This window comes from Phocoena sinus, chromosome 16 (assembly GCF_008692025.1).
Source record: "Phocoena sinus isolate mPhoSin1 chromosome 16, mPhoSin1.pri, whole genome shotgun sequence".
In the NCBI taxonomy this organism is placed as follows: Eukaryota; Metazoa; Chordata; class Mammalia; order Artiodactyla; family Phocoenidae; genus Phocoena; species Phocoena sinus.
This window is the reverse complement of record NC_045778.1, coordinates 4,725,027-4,746,538: the sequence shown is the minus strand read 5'-3', so window position 1 is coordinate 4,746,538 and position 21,512 is coordinate 4,725,027. Positions and strand designations below refer to the sequence as shown.

Here is a 21,512-nt window from a genome sequence, read left to right as displayed (position 1 = left end):
GTGCCAGGAGCATCACCCCCTTCAGCTGTGACGTCCAAAATATGTCTCCAGATATTGTCAGATGTCCCCCGGGGGCCAAAATGTCCTTGGGCCAAGAACCAGTGAGAGGGTGCAGGTGAAAACTGGGCTGAGTTGGTCAGTGATTTTGAACAAAAGTAGGGCTTCGAGGGGCTTAAGGAGCATCTGGCTAGCATAGAGCTCTGAGGACTCCTCTGTGGATAAAGAAAGATGCGATACAAGGAGTGAAAACAACCTTTGCTTCAACTGGCCGTCCTCAAGCTGTCATTGCCGTGAAAGGTGATGGGTGAGGATGCTGAATTGGGCGGGACCCGTTAAAGCATAAGCCTTAGGCTAACCTGGGGCTGGAGTTTCCGCTGGCACTGCAGGCAACAGCCGGAGCCTCCAGCTGGAACGTGGCCATTTCCACGAAGGCTATGAGTGACTGTGCTCAAGTACTGGTGGCTCCAGCCTCTCATCTATGCAGCACCAGTGGTTATGTCATCGTAGAATAGGAAGTGGGGTCAGAACCAGAAAGAATAGGAGGCAGTACAAGCAGAGTGTCGCGAAGACCCAGCTTGGTGGTCGTTGGTGTCTGCCGGGGGTGCAGAGTCACTCTGAGGTGGAGGCTGGATCATCCTTTCCAACACACGTGTGAGCACACACACGTGCACCCATGTACACACGCACACACACAAATGTGCACCTGTGTACACGCACAGTATACATGCACACGCACACGCACACACAGACGTGCACCTATGCTCGTGTACACACATACACGCACACATACACACATGCACACACAGTTATGACGGCGACATAAGATTCAAGTCCTGGCTCCATGGAACGTGGGTTGAGTGCAGCAGAAGAGGTACAGAAGGCCCTTTATAGAGTTTGTCGCCAAGCAGTCCTCAGTGCAGGGACAATCTCTACATCCACAGGTAGAGAGCCAGACCGCAGCACCGAGATAAGCCCGGTCTTACGTGGCACTGCACACGTGCTAGAAACTTAGTAAATAAAGGCAGCGCTAGGGGGCCGGGCAGTGGCTGTTCTAGTCCCCACGAAGGCCAACCTTGATCGACTCAGATGTAATCCTGTTTCCCCACTCCAGCTGTTGGCCTGGGGGTGGGAGCCTGTCATCTCTCAGTAGAGTCTTAACAAGACCAAGCCCGCTAATGCTCCAAGTCAGCAATGTGCTGCAGGCGACCTGGAGACCTGTGCTCTCCCTGCCAGAGCCTTCCAGCTCGTCACATCTCTGCTTTCCTCCTCCTCATCCTCCTGAGATTAAAAGGCAGGTAATGAAACACCCTTACTTTTAGGATGCCTGTACCTTGAAGGTGCTAGGGGTAATACCATCAGTCTAGTGGAATTCTACCCGAGGCTTTGTTTTCTACATGGAGACTCATTTAAAGAAACCTTTTTTTTTTAATTGAAATATAGTTATTTCCAATGTTGTGTTAATTTCTGCTGTACAGCACGGTGATTCAGTTATACATATATATATACGTATATGTATACATATATACGTTCTTTTTCATATTCTTTTCCATTATGGATTATCACAGGATAGTGAATATAGTTCCCTGTGCTCTACAGTAGGACCTGTTGTTTATCCATCCTATAGATAATTGTTTGCATCTGCTAATCCCAAACTCCCAGTCCTTCCCTCCCCCCGTCCCCCTCCCCCTTGGCCACCAGTGGTCTGTTCTCTGTGCCCGTGATTCTGTTTCATAGATGATTCACTTGTGCATTGAGGCTCACTTTAATGGAACAGCAGTAAGCGTCACGAAGTGTCATTTTCCTCTGAAAATAGAAAGGGCCGGTAAAGCGTTTACCGTTGGGGACCTGGGGTGGGCTCACAAGCACTCAGTGAGGTCCCGTGGAAGGGCCTTTTCCCGACCGGGCAGTCGGGCCTGTGGCTGCTTTCACACGCCGCCGAGCAAAGGATGGGCTGACTCTCCGGGTCTCCTCTTGCATCTGCCCGTGTCGCTCTGGGCATCTGTGCAGGTTCCTCTGTCTCCCTCTGCCACCGTCCCCAGCCCCACATCGAGAGGAGTGATTTCTCTACGCCTGTGTGCAAGCAGCAAGGCATGCTTCTAATCCTTTCCAGAAAAAAAACCCACCCACGTTTAACCCCCTCTTTTCAGGATTTCACCCCTATCTGAGGACAGGGGCATTTTGCTGTCACCATTTTCAGTGACAGCACTTAGCACCGTTTCAAAGCTCCCCTCCCTGCATCTGCACTGCTCCAGCCTGGCTCTGCGGCCCACCCCTCCCCTCCCAGGACCGCAGGCAGCTCCGGGAAGTCTGTGTTCTGTGTCGGGGGAGCCTGTTCAGGAGGGCTGCCTCCTGGACTCTTTCTGGAAGGTTCTGGGCTCCTCGAGGCCACAGCATCTGCCCCACCTGCCTAGACCCTGGCTGCTCCCGTTTCCCACGGCCTGCTCTGACTCCAAGCCCCGGCATCCCTCTCAAGGGAGTTCTGGAAGGAGGTTAATGATGCTGGGGTGTTTCGCAACGACGTGCTCCAGCAGCCAACAGTGGAGCTATTTCCCTGACGTGTGGGTCTGGCGTGCTGCATTGGATCCAAAGTCTTGCTTGGCGAGCCAGCTCATTAGATCCTTCTCAGTTCCATCCTCGGAGCGTGTCTTCCGCACACACGTCCCTGCTCGTTCTGTCCCAGTTCAACCCCGTCGGGGATGCTATTTCTCGTACAGCTGCCCACACTCCCGCTCAGGGATGTCAGAGGCCAGGGTGTTTAGAGGACGCTGGGACTGAGTGTATCACTGGAACTCGAGGCGATGAATGAGGGAAGAACCATTCTTTCCCTCCGCATAATACAGGGTGAGTCGCTTTCCCAGACCCACTCCCTGCGTTGATCCAAAAGGTAAAGGACCCAGACCGTGAAAGATGTCCCTCGGGCACCTCTCTGCTCTCCACCCAGGCGATGCTCAATTACATGCAGGAAATGGAAACAAAGCCAAAAAGCCTAGAAACATAAAAACCCGGACAGCCTGAGAAATCCTTCCGTCATTCATTTTAATCCCCTCTATCGTGCCTCATCCTCTAGTCATTAAAAAAAAAGGTGGGATTGGGAGCTGGAGGTTCTCTGAGAATCCAGATGGCCAATTTGAGATTGGATTTGGTGTCATTTTCTCTCCATATGGTGGGAGAATCCAATTTTTATTATGAGTGACCGAGTCCGAAAGCGCTATCCAGAAACACAGAGACGACCAATGGAAGGGCCTGTGTTCTTGCCCTGGCCTCCCTGCCTCCCTCCCAAGAAGTGGAGGCCCCAGGGCTCCGGGACCAGATGGCCCCGTGTCTCAGCACTCACTCTGCCTGTGGACATAGCAGGCCAGCTCTGACCAGGACCTCCACCATCACACTCAGGGATCCAGAGCATCAGTGGCTATTCCTGAAGGTGACCATTACAGCAGTTGTCACAAGAGTCTGAATACGACCTGCAGTGTCAGGTGTTCGGTGGGACCTCTGCTGGATCAGCCGAAAGACAGTAAAATCCTTCCTGAGGTGACACAAGGGAGACTCAGGCCAGCTCAGGGTGACAGGAGCCTGAACACCTTTGCTCCGTATGAACGAACAAACTCGACTTTGTTTCACAGCCTGGATTCTTTCCTGTACGGCCTCCACACCCTCTTCAAAGGTGACTTCAGAATAACAGCCCAGGATGAGTGGGTGTTTGCAGACATCGACCTCCTGCACAAAGTTGTTGCCCCAGCTCTCAGGATGTCCCTGAAGCTGCACCAGGTAAACATTCCTTTTTTTAAAAAAGGTATAAGCCTGAAACATCAGGGGGAAAAAATGACCTTTCAAAAACGCAGTCCCCTTCCTCGGCATGACATTGATGAGTGGGCTTCTGATTTAGTAACTAAGCGTTGGGGCATCGCATATTCTTGACGGTGTCCGTGACAGTGTGCCCTCAAGACCCCTAGAAGGTGGTGATCTCCCACTAGGATGGAAGAGGGGACTTGGCCAGAGAAAATGACATCAGAAGTGCCCACGCTGTCTCAAAAAGTCATAGGCACCTAAGTCACAAGCTCCTTGCCTAGCACGGCCCCGAGGCCAAGGGTGCTGAGTTGGCAAGGTGTCCTCCATCCACTCAGGGCAACCGTGAGACGTGCAGGTGGGCTTGGCCTTGCACCCACCCGGGGCCAGCTCTCTGGTCCTCCTGACCCAAAGATGGACTTCCTTCCCCAGGACCAGTTCACTTGCCCCGACGAGTACGAAGACCCCGTGGTCCTCTACGAGGCCATAAAGTCCTTTGAGAAGAAAGTGGTCATCTGCCATGAGGGCGACCCAGCCTGGAGGAGCGCCGTGCTGGCCAACAAGGAGGAGCTGCTGACCCTGCGGCATGTGGTAGACGAGGGCACAGACGAGTACAAGGTCATCATGCTGCACAGAAGCTTCCTGAGCTTCAAGGTGATCAAGGTACGGGGCCCATCCTTCCCAGCTGGCCCGAGCCTCCCATCTGGGGGGAGTGTGAGAAGAAACAGGATGGATCGGCACCGATGCCCTCACCCTGGGCCAGCATCCTCTGTCTAGACCCACGGTCCCAGGGTTGGGGGGGCAGCATTGCCCAGCATGCAGGGCACCCCCGGGGCAGGTGGTGCCTCTCCTCCAGGGCCCTTTCCCACCCAGAGAGCCGGTGCCCAGGTGACAGCTTTGGCAAGAAGTCCTGGTAGGCTGGACACACATGTCGCTGAGGGTCAGGATCTAGCTTATTCTTTTTTACTTAATTAATTAATTTATTTATTTTTGGCTGCGTTGGGTCTTTGTTGCACGCAGGCTTTCTCTAGCTGCGGCGAGCGGGGGCTACTCTTGGTTGCGGTGTGCGGGCTTCTCATTGCGGTGGCCTCTTTTGTTGCGGAACATGGGCTCTAGGCACGTGGACTTCAGTAGTTGTGGCACGTGGGCTCAGTAGTTGTGGCTCGCGGGCTCTAGGCGCGCAGGCTCAGTAGTTGTGGCGCACGGGCTTAGTTGCTCTGCGGCATGTGGGATCTTCCCGGACCAGGGCTCGAACCCGCGTCCCCTGCACTGGCAGGCGGATTCTTAACCACTGTGCCACCAGGGAAGCCCCTAGCTTATTCTTAAAGACTTTACAATTCTCTAAAATTCCAGACCTTCCTCTAATAACCTGTCCCTGAACCCGAGAACTCCCTTCCCAGAGATTCTCTTCTTCCTATAGCTTCAGACCACCACGCTGAAACAAAGCCTTCCTTCCTTTTAATTTGATCTCTGTGGCCCCGTGAAAGTGGCATCACATCCACCTTACGGGGCTGCCATTCGGGTTTGACTATGAAAGCTTTAGGCCAAAGTATTGCGGTCCCAGGTACTCAGACCCAGAACCAACATGCTGGCGGCCCCCGCCATCTGCTTTTCTCCCCGCGTCTTCCCCACCCTGCAGGTGAACAGAGAGTGTGTCCGTGGCCTTTGGGCGGGGCAGCAGCAAGAGCTCATCTTCCTCCGCAACTGCAATCCCGAGCGCGGCAGCATCCAGAACCACAAGCAGGTCCTCCGGAACCTGATCAGTTCCTCCTGCGACCAGCCCCTGGGCTACCCCATGTATGTCTCCCCGCTCACCACCTCCTACCTAGGGACCCACAGGCAGCTGAAGAACGTCTGGAGCGGACCCGTCACCTTGGACAGCGTCAGGGCGTGGTTCCGAGCCAAGTGGTTAAGGTGGGTCCTGACAACAAAGGCCATTATTTACCGGGATGCTGGATGGGGCGGGGCTGCGACTCCAGGGCTTCTGGTTGGAATGTCACTGTCCATGGCTCTTTCCTCCTGAGATGAAAACTGCCGTGCCCAAGTGCGTCGCAGCGCATCCTTTGTTTTATCAGATGAGTCTGTCTCCCTCCCCCTTGCATCCACGGGCTGAGACTCGGGCTTGAGTCCTTGCAGTACTGCCGAGGTTATGGGTCTTTGGGAGTGGCTGTTACACATCTGTCTCAAAGAACGGGGCTTGAAATCCCTCCTCCCACCCGGCACTCATGTCTCATCCCGTTAAGTCTTCTCACCCCGTTGTAACGGTGTCCCTGGTGAGTTGGAACGAATTCTAAGATGTTCTGTCTGAATCTGGCAGAGTTCCATGTCAGGCCCCAGAGCTGAGGGTCCCTGTGGCTGGTGGGACCTGCGGCTTCTTCATCCGGGCGTGGTGTATTCATTTATCAGACTCTGAGGTTTGGGGAACGGAAGCCCCTCTGTCCACCGGCGTCCCAGGTGTGCTGCTCACCTGTAGAGTCCGGTCTGCCACCCTGATTTGGACACGAATGTGATGGGGCGTTTAGGGCAATCAGAAATGTTTTGGTGAGACCCTTGAAGCGTTTTTCCATCTCACAGGGTGCGGAAGGACTGCGATGCCGCAGGCCAGCCCAGCGCTGGCAACAGCCAGGATGCCGATGGCGGGGGCGCCCCGCCCGTAGGCGGCAGCAGCGCCCCCAGTGGTGAGAGTCGGGAGAGCAGCTCGGAACAGCCCAGAAAGGATGGGAGCCGCCACCGGTCACCCCCTGAAGGGACAAGGATGACAGGTGGGTGCAGCGGGGGCTTCGTGTTACTGATAAGGCTCCTGTCATCCCACTGGCCAACACTGTGGGTTGTGTTGTCGTTCTAACCTCTGAGAGCCCCTTTTTGCAGGAAAAATCAGTGTTGGGACAAAAGATGCCCCAAATATCCACGACTCTTATAAGTTCTACTCAGAAAACAACTCTCCATGTGTTAGATTCAGCATTTAACCTTTATCCATCTGTCTGTCCATCACCTCAGCCAGCCAGCCATGTGTCTGTCCCGTTGGCCCAGCGGTCACTCCCTTCCACTCCGTCTCTCACTCATTCAGTGCCTATTGGCTCACGTGCCTTTGTGTCGGGCTGTGTTGTAGCTCTTGATCTATGATGGTGCCTCCGTCTTTCTGTGAGTTGAGCCGCCGTCTCCAAGTCTGTGGCGAGGGAGCCAGGCTCCTGCTCTCCGTTGCTCACTGTCTACAGCTCTCCCCTTCCTGCACTTACACCTGACATTTCAGAGCATAAGAAAAGAGGGAAGGGGGCTTCCCTGGTGGCGCAGTGGCTGAGAGTCTGCCTGCCGATGCAGGGGATGCGGGTTCGTGCCCTGGTCCGGGAAGATCCCACGTGCCGCGGAGCAGCTGGGCCCGTGAGACATGGCCGCTGAGCCTGAGCGTCCGGACCCTGTGCTCCGCGGCGGGAGAGGCCGCAGGGGTGGGAGGCCCGCGTACCGCAAAAAAAAAAAAGAAAAGAGGGAAGAAGGGTGCCAGCAGGTGCGGATGGAGGGGGTGGCTTTGTTCAAGTTTGGGCTGAGTTTAAAGTTTTAAAGCAGTTAGGGTCAACCAGATGGATGAAGTCCCAAAACCCCAGTCCACTGGGAAGAGGGGGCTGCTTAGAAAAGACGACCCCGAGGGCCCGCAGAGGACGCACCCGGGTGGATGCGGGAGAGACAGATGCTTGGCCCTGGTTCCTGCTGGCACACTGGCACTCAGCTTTGCCCTTCAAAACCTGTTAGTGGCTTCGCCTTTTGGCCTCAGTGCTTTTACCATCCAGAAGGATTCATTAAGTGCCTTTTTGTGTGTGTTCCCTTGCCAGTTTTGCACCGAATGAGTAATGAGGAACGGTCCCTGTCTCCTGGAAGCAAGGCTGAGGATTTAACTGAAATAGTGAGGATTTATATAAAGATGGGCAAGATGGTAGATAGATAGATCGGGAGACAGAGAGGCAGACAGATGATGGGTAGAAGACAGATGATGGATGATAGATGGATGGATGGATACATGATAGATAGAGATGAATCAATAGATGATAGTTAGATAATAGAAGATAGATGAGAGATGGAAGGAAGGGAGGGAGAGGTAGATAGGTAGGTAGAGGGGCAAAGTGATTGCCATTAGCTGCTTAGGGGGAAGAAGGCCCCCTTCCCCACCCCGTGCCGTCTGCCCCAACCCCAAGCAGAGCGGTCACCCAGCCAGAGGCCTCCAGTGTTGGGCTCTCAGGCCAGGAGTTTCTCATTGCTTAGTTAACAGTTGTTATTGCATGAGAATTTTAAGTTTCAAAATCACATAAAGTGATCTTCCAGGTGGGAAAATGCAAGGCGGGTTCCAAATGGAGAAATTCCTGAGCGCTTGGCACGTCTAACCAGGTGACTTGTGGGAACCAGAGGGAGGCTGGAGTCTGGGGGTTTCTGGCTGGCGGGGCCGCAGGCTTTTAAAGAGCCGAAGATGGGCGTGCTGGACGGGCTCTGACTCAGTGAGATGCCTCTTCCCTTTCGTAGAAGCGAAGCTGTGCCAGCGCTTGGGGCTAGCGCTGCTTCCTGTCCTAAAATCCAGACCCCATAGGTTGTGAACACTGCCCCCCCCCCCCCCCCATTCACCGCCAGAGCCTGAGGCTGGGAGCAGTCACAGGCTTTCGTGGCAGATGTCGGAGCTGCATCTTCCAGAGCCCAAACCAGCTGTGCATTTTCCATCGTTGCTTTTTTTTTTTCTTTCGGTACGCGGGCCTCTCACTGTTGTGGCCTCTCCCGTTGCGGAGCACAGGCTCCGGACGCGCAGGCTCAGCGGCCATGGCTCACGGGCCCAGCCGCTCCACGGCACATGGGATCTTCCCGGACCGGGGCACGAACCCGTGTCCCCTGCACCTGCAGGCGGACTCTCAACCACTGCGCCACCAGGGAAGTCCTCCATCATTGCTTCTTAAAATCGCTTCTCCCAAGGCCACCAAGAGTGACCACCTTTCAGACCATCTGGCTTAGAGTCCCAAGGGGGCCCCAGTGGGCTGAGAGAAGCTGGTGGGGCGTGAGTCCCGGAGGGGGAATGACATGACAGATGGCCCCTTCTGCCCTCCGGCCCTGCCTGAAGCCTCACCATCCCCCTGCCTCAGTGGCTGCCCGGGGCGAGGCTTTCCTGAAACTCACCAGGGGGCATCACAGCTGATGGCATAAGCCAAACACCCATTCTGCGGGGCTGGACAGGGATGGAGTCCAAACTTGCCTTCAAAAGGATGAAACACATGAGACAGTTGGCCTGAAACCAGCCACTGGGACTCACAGGCACGCCTCAAGGCAGCAGGGAAATCTCGGGACGTCAGGGCAGAGCAGGCCCCTGAGAGACATCTAGAAAAGCTCGAAGTTGGCATCAGAAAGGGACAACCTTACTCCCCACACCCAGGACACAGACACCTCCTCCTGCCCCTAGAAAACTGAGATGTCCCCTTCTTTTTACTACCACTCTGGTTAAAGCCATACGGGGACATGGCCACCTTTGGCTTGGTTCACTGCACGCACTCACTCCCTGGGGAAGTTCAAGGCCAGGACCCCTGTCCCTTCTCTCCACGTCCCTCGGCAGCAGTTAGAAACACGCCCCACCTGTGAGTAAGCACCATGTCGGAACCCCGGGGCTTGGAGAACAAAGCCCAGGACGGGGTAAGCTTCTGGTGGGATCCCAGGCTGCATCCCTCAGCACCTGATAAACGCAGCTGCTCACAAGCATCCATGCTGCAGGCAAGAGGAGAGCTGCCCCCGCCCGGCTCAGGCCTCCGAAGCCTGGCAGGGGCCTCCACCCACAGGCCGCCGCCTCCTGAGCTGGTGCAGAGAGTGGGGATGGGGTAGGGGGACTCCCGTGCCCTGACAGGGCCAGGCGCAAAGCTGTCAGTTACCAAAGCTCCGAGTGCAGTAGCCCTTGTGACCCCAAGGACACCGGCCCCAGAAGGAGCCGCACATGGGGAGGGGGATGGCCCTGCCCGGTGCCACCAAGGTACGCCTCGTACCTGCTACCAAGGACTCTTCCCAGATGACGCAGCCAGTGGTGAGATGCCCGAAGGCCCCTGGAAGAGGGAGGGCAGCCTGGGAAGCCACGCCCCCCGCCACCCGCCGCTGCCATTCCCAGCAGGACGGCATCGCCGAAGGGGCCTCTGTGCTGTGCAGTTGCTGGGGTTCCTTCTAACCTCCGGCTTCTCTGGCCTCCTTCTCGCCCTCCCTCCAACTGAATCAAACCATGCTGCCCGCAGCTTCCAGAAAGCAAGCCAGGAGCCTGCTCAGCCGGTGCAGGGAAGTTAGAGGTCGGTCTCCAGTGCGGGGGGGTGGGGGGGATATTCCTGATCCCATATCTTTGTACTCGACCTGGAAGACTCACCTTCCCAGCTCCTGCCCCACAGCTCGCCTCCCAGGCTACAGGGGAGGCCCAGGGCCCAGTCTGCAGGGGCACACGGTTCGGGCGGGGGTGGGTCTCAGTGTCTAGGTCAAGGCACTTTTGAAGCTTCCCAGATGGTTCCAATGGCCAAGGTTAAGAAGCCCGTGGCCAAACCCAAACCGCCTGGGGCTGGCTCTGTTCCCAGTCAGGGGTTGAAGAAGCTCTGGGTTTCCGTGCGAGGTGAGTTTTGCAGGTTGGGTCGTTGTTTCCTGGTCAGTGTGCCGCGTGCCGAGCCTGTAGATGTGCCGATGCAGTCAGAGAGGAAGGGCGGAGGGTGGAGAGCACCGCGTGATGCCACGTAGGCAACCAGTGATGACCGGTGTGCTGTGCCCTGTGGGAGTCCCTGGGGCCGAGGTGAAGGAGCTGACTTCCCAGGCAGGGCATGACAGAGAAGCCTAGCTATGCAGCAATGATTGAGCCGCTCTCAAGGGTGAATGTGAACGAAATTCTAAGCACAGACTCTTGTTTTACTCACAGTGCCCAAGGCTCAGTGCCCGTAACTGGAGTCCCAACTGCTCCCTCCCTCCCTGGGTCCCTGCTTCAGTCCCCAGCCGAGTATCCCCAACCTGGCCCTTGCCAGACTCCCAGAGGACTGCAACCCCAGGTGGGCACAGTGTGTGGATGCCCAGCACCTCATGCCTGACTCGCGGGCCCTCACGCCCAACGGCCAGGAACTCACTATGCAGCCCTAAGGGCGGCCTGACAACCTGCAGACTTCTTGCTGGAAGGGGACTCGGCCCACTGGTGAAGGCTGGTGGGCTGCTTGCTGAGGAGAGCAGTTAGGAATTTGTAACTAATCTGAATCCCAGATTGGACAGGAAGGTTATCTCTTCTATCCATTTTTTTAATAGTTTAGTGTTTTATTTTGAAATTTTTTAAAGTACAGAAAAACTTCAAGAATAAGGCAATGAATACCTAAATACATTTCATCTAGATTCAATAGTTAACATTTGATACATATAATTTTTCTCTTCTATCCTATTCTAAGGACTTGCACCACCACCTTTCAGATAACAATCAAAGACAAAGGAATAGTGCTGGGATAATGAACAGGGGCGGGTAGTTTACATGGAATTTCAATCCAGGTTCTAAGGAGGTTTTCCCTAGAAACGCTCCTAATTTGATAATGAAGTAACTGGCAAACTAAGTTAAACTACAGAATAATAAGTAGCATAGATGTATTTAGCTTGGTTTCGTACTTGTTCCATTTGCAAAATTAACTTTTAAAAAATCAAGAGCGACAAAAAAAAAACCCCAAGAAAATCTGAAGCAGTGAAATTGGGGCAGGGGTTACCCCATGTTGCATGGAACACAGACCATTTCCCTTTGTTACTGGCATGAGCTAAGTTCCCCCACTAAGTACGGGTGGTCTCTCCAACATCACAATCACTGTCTTGCGGATGAATGTGGGCTATTCTGGGGCAGCAATCAGCGTTACGGTATAAATCACAAGCAGATGTTTGGCCTTGCCAAGCTCTGAGTAAACTAACAAATCACCATCTCTGTTCTTAATTCTGATTCGTCAGGGTCCCTTTCTCCCTCTTTCTTCCTCTATAAGAGTAACATACTCAGCTCTGCAGCGGGGACCGTTCAGATGGGCCCCATCCCCGGGGAGGGGGGGGGAGCCCCATGCCGGGGAGCTGCCTACACTCACCCAGGGAGCCTGATCCCAGTACCACTCTGTGAGCAGCATTGTGGGGGGGCACCCCGATTTCTCAGCAGACGGGCAGGAGGGAGCCAGGTGGGAGCCCCAGTGCCCTCTGGAAACGGGCCCCCACCACCACAGTGGGCACATGGCAGTAAGGTCAACGTGAGGCAGGAGGGCCCTTTCAGCCAGTCCGCCGCTGTGGGAGGGGCAGGGCTAGAGGGGACCCGGGGAACGTCCACAGTAACATCTGTGCCCTAAGGAGTTATCTCGCAAAAGACGTGTTCCCATAGACAAACGTAAATATTTCAGAATCACCGGGTGCCCGGTTAATCACTTGGGCATTTGGGGTGAGGCGACATTCCTTGGGGGTACCCACCCTGCAGCCCCCTCTATTTTTACCCATTGATTGTAACTGTAGCCACTCCTGGAGACACGTCAGTAGGGCAGTTGGTGGCACCGTGACGTCACCAGCTGCCCCCTTCAGAATAATATTTTATTGATTTTTATTGTTTAAACTGAAGTACAGTTGATTTAGAAATGTTGTGTTAATTTCTGTACAGCAAAGTGATTCGATTAAACATATATATATACCTTCTTCTTCATATTCTTTTCCGTTACGGTTTATCATAGGCTACTGAATATAGTTCTCTGTGCTTCCCAGTAGGACCTTGTGGTTAAAATAATATTTTAAAATTAGACCCTGGTGAGTACTGAGGCTTAAGTTGAGGAACTCGGCGTTCCAGCAATTCAAGGCTCGTCCGCCCGCCTAGTCTCTAAAGCCGCAGAGGTAAGTCAGGCACAAGACAGGCGCTTTAAGCCCGCCTTCCTCCAGAGATGTGCCAGGACCAAACCCTTGGGCAGTCCGGTCCCTCGTGTCCAAAATGGCCTTGTTTTTCTCTCTCTCTTTTTTTTTAGATTTAGGCCAGGGTGGATATATGTATGTGTATAACTGATTCACTTTGCTGTACACCTGAAACTAATACAACGTTGTAAATCAACTAGACTCCAATTAAAAATAAAATAAAGGCCTCATGTCAGCAAGTCTCAGCAAGAGCTGGGCCAGGAAGGACCCCTGAGGGGAGGGACAACTGGCCAAAGGGAGCTGGGAGCCCCTCCAGTCCACTGGGAGCCCTGACAGACGTGGGAACCCGGGCCGTGCACGCCCGAGTTGGGCCGGGGAGGGCTTCCTCTCAAAGACCTTGATCTTAAGGGAAAACTTTTCTAGAAAAAAAAGGCCATAGCATGTGGCTCAACCCTTTTTTCCTTTCCAAGGCAACTAGACATGATGCAAACCTGCGTGCTTTCCCTTCATCACTGCTTATCAGAGGAGCCCGGGAACCCAGTCCTTGAAGCAGGGACGTGATGGGATTTGCCTGATGAGGCCACGTTATGGGTTTGCCCAGGACAGGGGCTGCCAGGGACGAGGGACTTTGGTGCGGAACCCAGGACAGGCCTGGGCAAGCCAGACGGGCCCATCGCCCTGGCCTGTGGCCCACACCAACACCCCTGCTCCATCCTTCAGTTCTCAGGCCTCAGTGGAGCCCCGAGCTGGGCTCCCAACCCTCCATCCCAGCCCAGAAGGTGGGAGGCCAGCCTGGGTCCCTCGGGCCCCGCAGAGCAGCCCGCCTGCCTCAGCACGCAGACACTGACATGGGCAGCTGCCTGCCATGGCAAGCCGGTCTGCTCTGCTGTCTTTTTTTTTTTTTAATCCCCCTTTTTAGAAAGCTCTGGTTGACTAGATAAGTGACTTTTTTTTTTTTTTTTTTTTTTGCGGTACGCGGGCCTCTCACTGCTGTAGCCTCTCCCGTTGCGGAGCACAGGCTCCGGACGCGCAGGCTCAGCGGCCATGGCTCACGGGCCCAGCCGCTCCGCAGCATGTGGGATCTTCCTGGACCGGGGCACGAACCCGCGTCCCCTGCATCGGCAGGCGGACTCTCAACCACTGCGCCACCAGGGAAGCCCGATAAGTGACTTTTTGAATGCCCTTGCTTTTCCCTCTTTCTCTTTAATTCCCACACTTAATGTGTTGTTTTTATTAAATTAATTTATGGTTGGTTTACGATGTCATGTTAATTTCAGGTGCACGGCAAAGCAATTCAGTTATCCATACAGATATATCCGTTCTTTTTCAGATTCTTTTCCCACATGGATTATTACAGACTATTGAGTAGAGTTCCCTGTGCTCTACAGTAGGTCCTTGTCGTTTACCTATTTTGCTCTGCTTTCCTTTAAAGGCAGGAGAAAAGGCAGGACTCAGTCCGTCCAGGCCCCCAGGGTCTTAAGCCAAACGCCGCCCATCCTGCGCTCGTCCGGCCCCATCGTGGACAGCCACCCGGCCTTCCTGCAGACGTCCACGTCGGTCCACGAGCTGGCCCGGCGGCTCTCGGGCAGCCGGCTGTCCCCGTGCACCTCGGCGGCATCCCTGCGCTCCCAGCCCCCGCCCGCTCCCGCTGCCGGCCACCTGAGCGTCCGCGAGCGGGCCGAGGCCCTCATCAGGTCCAGCCTGGGCTCGTCCACCAGCTCCACCCTCAGCTTCCTCTTTGGCAAGAGGAGCTTCTCGAGCGTCCTGGTCATTTCCGGGCTGTCTGCTGCCGAGGGGGGTAACACCAGCGACACCCAGTCTTCCAGCAGTGTCAACATCACCCTGGGCCCCTCGGCCAGGACCACCAGCCAGCCCGCACGGGTGAGGAGCTCGGGGGGTGGGGGGCACTCCTGGCCAATGAGCCCAGCCCCCTGGGCCTGCAGGCTCCCATCACCTGCCCTGTAGGGTTCCCAGAGTAACAGACAGGCAACGAGACGGGAGCTGGACTGGCCGTGCTCGGAAGCGGACAGGATGTATCACACGTGTACCATAATAACGCCCAGGCAGGCGGTGGAGGGAGCCGGTGTCAGAGTCCCCTTCGCCCTGAACCCAGGATGTCGGGGGCGGGCGGGGGGGGGCATGTTCTCCACAGATGCAGACAGAACCTTCTCTTTCCACATTCCTCTGGCTGAGGGAGAGGAAAGGACACACATCAGCACTGCAGGCAGCTCACCATCAGTTCCGAGCCACCAGATTTTACGGTGGCTCCCGAGATGGCTTTCTACTTTTACGCAGTTAAATGTTAGAGAGTTTTGAGGACTTTGCCCAAATAAACGGTTCCTTATCGAAAATCCCAAGCTGGCTGGCGTTGGATGAATAACTGGGCTTCACAAGTTAAGTACGTAAGTAAACACCCAGCCGCTCTCTTCTGTACTGTGGTAGGGAGGGAGAAATCGGAGATGTTAAGGCAAAAGCCGGCATCAGGTTGGAGACTCCCACGCTCCGTTTGAACGTTCACATGCCGTCCTGCCCGCGGAGGGGCAGAGCCGCAGGCTGCTGGCCTTCTGGCTCCGGCCGTGGGTATTTGGAGGTGGATGATGGGGGCTCTGCCCTTACCCTCTTCCCAAAGGGAGAAGCCCTACAGGCCGGCGCCTCCCCCCGCCCGCAGGAGAAGCCATACAGTGGCACCTCCAGCCACCTTGAAACCAGGCCGGCATGCACCACCCTAAGAAGAGCCATGGCGTTGCAGCGATGGTGTGCTAGCCTTCAGGGCAGGGTTATGAGCATCCTGGAGTCCCGGGTTACTTTAGGAGTTTAAGTTAGATAGATAGCTAAACATAAACAAACGTCCCTTTTTTCACTTCCTCAGTAACGGTGCACGAAGTATCGCAGCTCTCTGCCACCCCCAATGTGTGTTTAAGACAGTCTGTGGATGCAGCTCTGGGATTCTGGCCAATTCTCTCTCCCACAGGGATGGCTGGGTCCTTGGGACCGCGTGCAGCCACAATAAAAAGGCCTCGGTAATACTGTTTGGCATCAAACCTGCAGGAGTGAGCAGCTGTGCAGGACTCAATGTATATGAAGTGACATTGACCCAAACTCAGGAAATCCAGGCTCACAAGTGACCTCTTGCCCAAGGTCATGTTTTTCCAGGTTACCCGAGAAGAGGTCCCTATGTGCAGAGGCACCTCCCTCTGCCCCGTGGCTCGGGCTGCATGCTCTGTCCTCGAAGAACCCCCCGCTTTGGTCCTCTGTAACTGGACCTGACTTGAGACTCTGACCCCAGGTTCCCGCCACACTGCCGGCTGGTACCTACAGCCGTGGGGTGGTCATCAGGGGAAGCAATCAGCTTTGCTGAGCCATCACTTGTTGCTTCTGTTTTCTCTTTGGAAGCACTTTTCCGAGCCGTGCGAACCCACGGAGGCCACTGAGCAGGGGCTGCTTCAAGATCGCCACGTGGCCGAGAACCTGCGGGTGACGTGCAGAAGGGCGAGCCAGGAGGACACGGGCCTGGACGACACGGCCTCCCAGCAGAGCGCTTCCGATGAGCGGTAGCTGAGCTCGGGCCGGAGAAGCCACGCCGTTGGGGAGGGACGCAGGCCCCCCCCCAGCTTCTCCCCTGCGCTCCCCAAACTAAACAGCACAAAGAATGAGAGCCGGGAGATCCATCCTGTGGAAGATGAGTGCTGTGTACAAAACAGAATAACTTGATCTCAGGTTCCTGAAAAATATCTCACGTGATGAACACAAACCTTGACACCAGGCCTCCCTTCCTGCTCTGGCACTCGCGGCCCCAGAGAGGCGGGACGCGGGAAGCACCCCTCCCAGAACTGGAAAATTCAAATAAAAGCCATGTTAACATCTAAAGACAACTCAAATAGAGCACATAAATAATTCCTTCCGGTCCTGATGAAAATAAGACAGCTGCATGCTAAACGACTGGCATTTTGTATGTCACTGTTACTGTGGAAAAGAGGCGGACAGCAGTGCGTATCACACCATCAGCTGGTCCAATGCGCTGATGTCCAGTCTACATATAAACATCTCACTTCCTTACAATATTTATGCAGTAAGTATAAACCAGTGACAGCTTTACTGCAAAAAATGTGATAGTGCATGCAGTCACGTCCAAGGCATCCTGTGAAAGGAGCCAACCATCCCCAGCAACGTGAGTGCAGAAGTCTAGTTGAGGCAGGTCACGGAGGGCCGCCTAGGAATGATGCCAACCGCAGTCCCAGCAACGTCCTGCAAGAAGCCAGGCCCCGTCGCGCCCAGCGCTCCTGTGTGCTTCCCAGGAATGCACGCCTGTTTCCAAGCCAAGCAATCCTTACCGCGTCACAGGACATTTGCACATACCTTTGGTTTTGGAATTAAAACGTTTACAGTTATTGCTGTGTCCAGTTGTTTGAGTTCTGCTGAAACTGTTGTCACTTCTAAAAAAAACCAAAAAACAACAAAAGAAATACCACATCCTTCACTGTAAGAATGACATTTAGGCAACTTCTTTTTTTAAAAAAAAATTACTTTTTATTAAAGTCTAGTTGATTTACAATGTTGTGTTAGTTTCAGGTCTACAGCAAAGTGATTCAGTTACACACATATATATTCTTTGTCAGATTCTTTTTTTTAATTGAAGTACAGTTGATTTATAATGCTGTAGGCAAATTCTGAGACAGCTTTTCTCATCTTAAGATTCCCATCAGGTAGAGCAGAAACCTGGCTTCTTCCTGACATGAGGGAGGAAGAAGGGATCGTAGAACACAGTCCATGGAGAATATCATCCCTGACCTGGCGAACCGTCACTTTTGGAAAGACCTAAATAGCTAGGGATACTCAATTTGGAAACAGTCACACAAATTTCTTAAAGGTACCTGGAGTTTGGAAGTGTAGGCAGAGGGGAGGGTATTGCAGAGAATTCCTTACCCCTTGGAAGTAGATGGCAATATTCTTTTTCTTTATAAAATAAGAATTAGAAATTAATAACCATAGGTAGACTCTGTATAATCGGAGACACAGTGCCTGACTCTCAAATCAGCAATCCCTGGAGGTGCGCTCCTTCTTATTTCTGATGGATTTGCAGACGTCTGTCTGAAGAGAAGCTGCTAAACCTCACCGCAGTCCTCCAAGTCGGCTCAAGCAAACCCGGCTGGCAGTTCCCGAAATTCTTTTGGGCAACATTGCAGCCAAGCCCTCAGGACTAAAGGGCAGCCTTGAGCTGTGAGCATGGCCTCCCCATATAGGGTGGCCACTTGAATTAGGTAAGACAATGACCCACGCCCAGCAGCATTCAGACTGGGCACTCCTCGGGCCTCCACAAGTAAGAAACACAGAGTCACCGCTTCCCCAGCAAGTGAGAGCTGCTCAAAGAGCTGGGAGAGCAGTCTGCAGGGACAGCGCGATGCAGGTGAGAAGGCAGACACGACGCGGGTACTCCTGCCACCGGAGGTTCGAGAGCTGCTTTTCCGACTGCTGGGTTACTGCTCATCCCGCTTCTCTGGCAGCCTTTTGGGACGCAGCGGGAGAAGGAAAGGTGTAGTTTACCCACATCGGGGCCAGACTCCTCAGGCAGGGATGCCACCCTCTGCGTTGTCTATGGCAGTAAAGCCACCTGAGTGTACGCTCTGAGCGTGTGCACGCGTAGACCCACGGGTGAGGTCATGGCTGGATCCCCTCCAGGATTCTTAACGGACTGTCAACAACGCGGCCACGTGACTTTTTTCAGGTGTTGCGAACAACTTCTATATTTGCAACTCATGAGCTTGTTGGTCTGATCTTCAGCGAGTCAACTGTTTATCAGAGCGTATTCCTTGCAAAATATTGTATTATTAGCCCCCATTTAGAGGAGATTTTCCGAAGGTGACATTTCTTGCTGGAGTTATTCACCTGTTCTGCCAGAACAGAGCTAAAGAGTTATTTATTTTCTACATTTTCTACAGTTATTTTCTACATTCTTCTCCTCTAAAGATAATATAAACTGTAGTGCTTGGTCTTCCATAAATCACGGGGCTAACCTGGCATTACTGATTTTCATTTCTGCCCTGTGTGTTAAAGCCACCTGCCTGGCAAGTCGTTTTCTAAAACCTCTTTGGTGCACTGACCTCTCCTGGCCCATGAAACGGGCATCGCAAGGCCTGTTCCCCAAGCCCTCCTCTCAAGCCTGCTCCGCTTTCCTACTGTTTTGTCCCAAGTCACAAGCACCTGCCATCAGCTGCCCCCAGCGCCCCTACTCCCACGCGGTCTTCCCAGACACAGCATTCTACGAACACGAGACAGATGGAGAAGGAGGGGGGAGGCCCATCCCACTTTCCTGGGCCATCACTGCTCCCCGCCCCGCACCTGACCACTTACGGCTTGACGGTGCCCCCTCTTCCTCAGCCACCACAGTCAGAGAGGTCACAGGCCGTGACTTTAAAGGACCATCTCCCTGACACGTGCCAATTCAAGAGAAGAAAAGAAACCATTTGGGGGACTTCCCTGGCGGTCCAGTGGTTAGGGCCCCAGGTTCGATCCCTGGTCAGGGAACTAAGATCCCACATGCCCCTCGGCTTGGCCAAAAAAACCCCATTTTTAAAAATACTGTGTGTGTCCTGCCACTAGGTTCTTCAGAACCATTTTTTTTTTTTTTTTTTTTTTAGATTCCATATATATGTGTTAACATACGGTATTTGTTTTTCTCTTTCTGACTTGCTTCCTGCACTGTCCAATGCCCCAGGGCCCAGCTCATGGGACACCTCGCTCCACAGATGCCCGGACCGGTCAGAGGTCATATTCAAGGGCACACCCGGCATTAGCACCAGCTGGGTTTGTAGCTAAGGCTAAAGAAATCCTGGTAATTCATAGTTCTTCACCAAAACTGGCCTAAAGACACTGAACTGGTTATCGTCATTGTGTCCCATCAACCCCTGAGAGGGCAGCTGTTATCCTCTGTGAGCTCTGGGGCTTCAGTGGTCTGTCTCACGGGGCCCTGCCCAGGCTGCACCTTCTCTCTCTGCACCGTCTTCCCCGCAGCCCGGGCCCCGGCCCCGGGCGCTCCCCAGGGGATCAGGAGGACGCCTGAGGGTGGTTTCCTTCAGGCTGTGGCGACGCCTTCCTTTGATGGCACCCACTTCCCTCTTTTCTGGGAGGGAAACAGGGCCCAGGAAGGTTTGCGAACTTGTCTAAATGAATGGGGCCAAAGTGCGGCTCTGACCTGAAGCCCCGCTGGGTACCCAGCGCTACCAACATTTCTACAGACTGCTCGTCCCTCCCACGCGAGGACCCACACGCGTGCGATCATCACATCTACCTTTATTTTGTTAAGCAATAAGCAAACAGATAAACAATAAGAGATGGGGAGGGGGAAGGACCGAAAATGGCTTTTTTTTGAAATACTGATTTTTTAAAAAATCAAGTAACTGTTATCCCTCTACGTTGCGGGAGACTCCAGCTGCTCCTGGAGGGGGATTTAATCTTCCTGACATGCGAAACTCATCAGGCAGTGAACTCTTTTCTCCCCCTTGTTCCCTGAACGCATCTATAAACTTCAATCGATGGGGGAAAATTCCAACTAATACTCCGAAAACCATTTCTCATTTCATAATTTACCCAAATCATATGCACAACGGCAAGAGGAAACAAACAGATCTCTCAGCGTAAATAAGCCACAGTTAATCTTGTCAAGTCAATCCAGCATTAAGGCTAATTTGATCTTTTAAACATTTTATGGAAAACAGCTGTCGGGCTTTCTTTGGAAAAGCCTCCAAGATTTCATAAACCCGAAGGCCAAAAACCTGGACAGGCAGGGAACCGAGGCTCCTCTCCAAGAGATGTATTCACGTGCAGAAAAGCGGTGACAAGTCGTCTTCACTTCCGGCCACTCCGCACACACGTCACAATCTCTGGCAGAAGGTGGTTTCTGTTTTCCTTGGTGACCTGTGGGAAGAAGCAAGAAAGCGCGCTTCAGAGTCCCCTTCTTTTCCTTCAATTACCTACTCTGCCAGGTAATATTCTAAAAGAAGAGCCTGAAAGGTGAGGGGTGTTTTAGAAAGTGTGACCCAGGCGAGGTAGGACCAAGGAAGGAAGCCCAGGTCCTCCAGAGCGCTCTGAAAACTGGGCCGGTGGACTCGAATCCCACCACCAGCTTCTGTGAAGCTGCGGCTCAAACAGTGAAAGTGGGTTTTGATGACGGAAGGATTGTTAACCGGAAAAGGGCTATGAATTGAACCCTAGGAGGGATGATGGGAATGCAGGCTGGGACGTGGCCCCTGAGCTCAGCCTGACCCGGACAGAAGGATGCCTGAGTGAAGCCGGGAGAACCTGTGCTTCAGGTGGGCACTGGCCCTCCAGGTGGGCCCATGGAGTGCGGCCCCACTGGCGCTGGGTCACACCCAGGATCCTGGGATGCTCTGAAGGTCAGTAGTCTACTCACCTCTCCGTGAGCTTAGCAAATCTGCACGTTGCAAGAAACCTCCGACACCAGTCAACCCTGCATGTGAATGACGACGAAGCAGGAGCCCAGAGAAGGGCAGGGCTTTTCCTGAGCTCTCAGAGGTAGCGCGGGCGCAGTGCAGACTAGGACACAGGCCCCTGCATCCCGGTGTGCTACCTCTATGATCAACAGTTACAAAAACAAACAAAACTAACAGTTTATTCAAGCTCTCTCCGATGATCTGTGTTATATTTTTCTTTCTGTCACTACCACAGGCCCATGGAGTACAGCTTGAGCATCCAGACGCCCCCAGGCAGCTGGGTGGGGGGCTGCGCCCCGAGCACGGGCAGAGCCGCCTCTCCTCCCATCACCAGTGCCTTCCTCGGTGGCCCACACAACACTCAGCACGCTCTGCTGGTGGGCAAGGTGCTGGGGATGGCGAGACTCAGACCAG

At 53.9% G+C, this 21,512-nt stretch overlaps 2 protein-coding genes across 3 annotated transcripts in view; one reads left to right on the top strand and one right to left on the bottom strand.

Moving 5' to 3' along the window:
* PCNX2 (pecanex 2) overlaps nt 1-17,039 on the top strand; it is a 279,402-nt gene extending 262,363 nt beyond the window's left edge. The window contains exons 29-34 of the mRNA XM_032608446.1: nt 3,621-3,765; nt 4,216-4,446; nt 5,423-5,697; nt 6,358-6,545; nt 14,084-14,532; nt 16,045-17,039. Coding sequence (XP_032464337.1) covers nt 3,621-3,765; nt 4,216-4,446; nt 5,423-5,697; nt 6,358-6,545; nt 14,084-14,532; nt 16,045-16,206 — 1,450 coding nt within the window. The 3' untranslated portion in view covers nt 16,207-17,039. The remainder of the gene's footprint in view (nt 1-3,620; nt 3,766-4,215; nt 4,447-5,422; nt 5,698-6,357; nt 6,546-14,083; nt 14,533-16,044) is intronic.
* Nucleotides 17,040-19,921: 2,882 nt separating this feature from the next.
* NTPCR (nucleoside-triphosphatase, cancer-related) overlaps nt 19,922-21,512 on the bottom strand; it is a 36,709-nt gene continuing 35,118 nt past the window's right edge. For both annotated transcript variants that reach the window (XM_032608443.1, XM_032608444.1), the window contains exon 5: nt 19,922-20,562. In XM_032608443.1, coding sequence (XP_032464334.1) covers nt 20,494-20,562 — 69 coding nt within the window. In that variant the 3' untranslated portion in view covers nt 19,922-20,493. The remainder of the gene's footprint in view (nt 20,563-21,512) is intronic.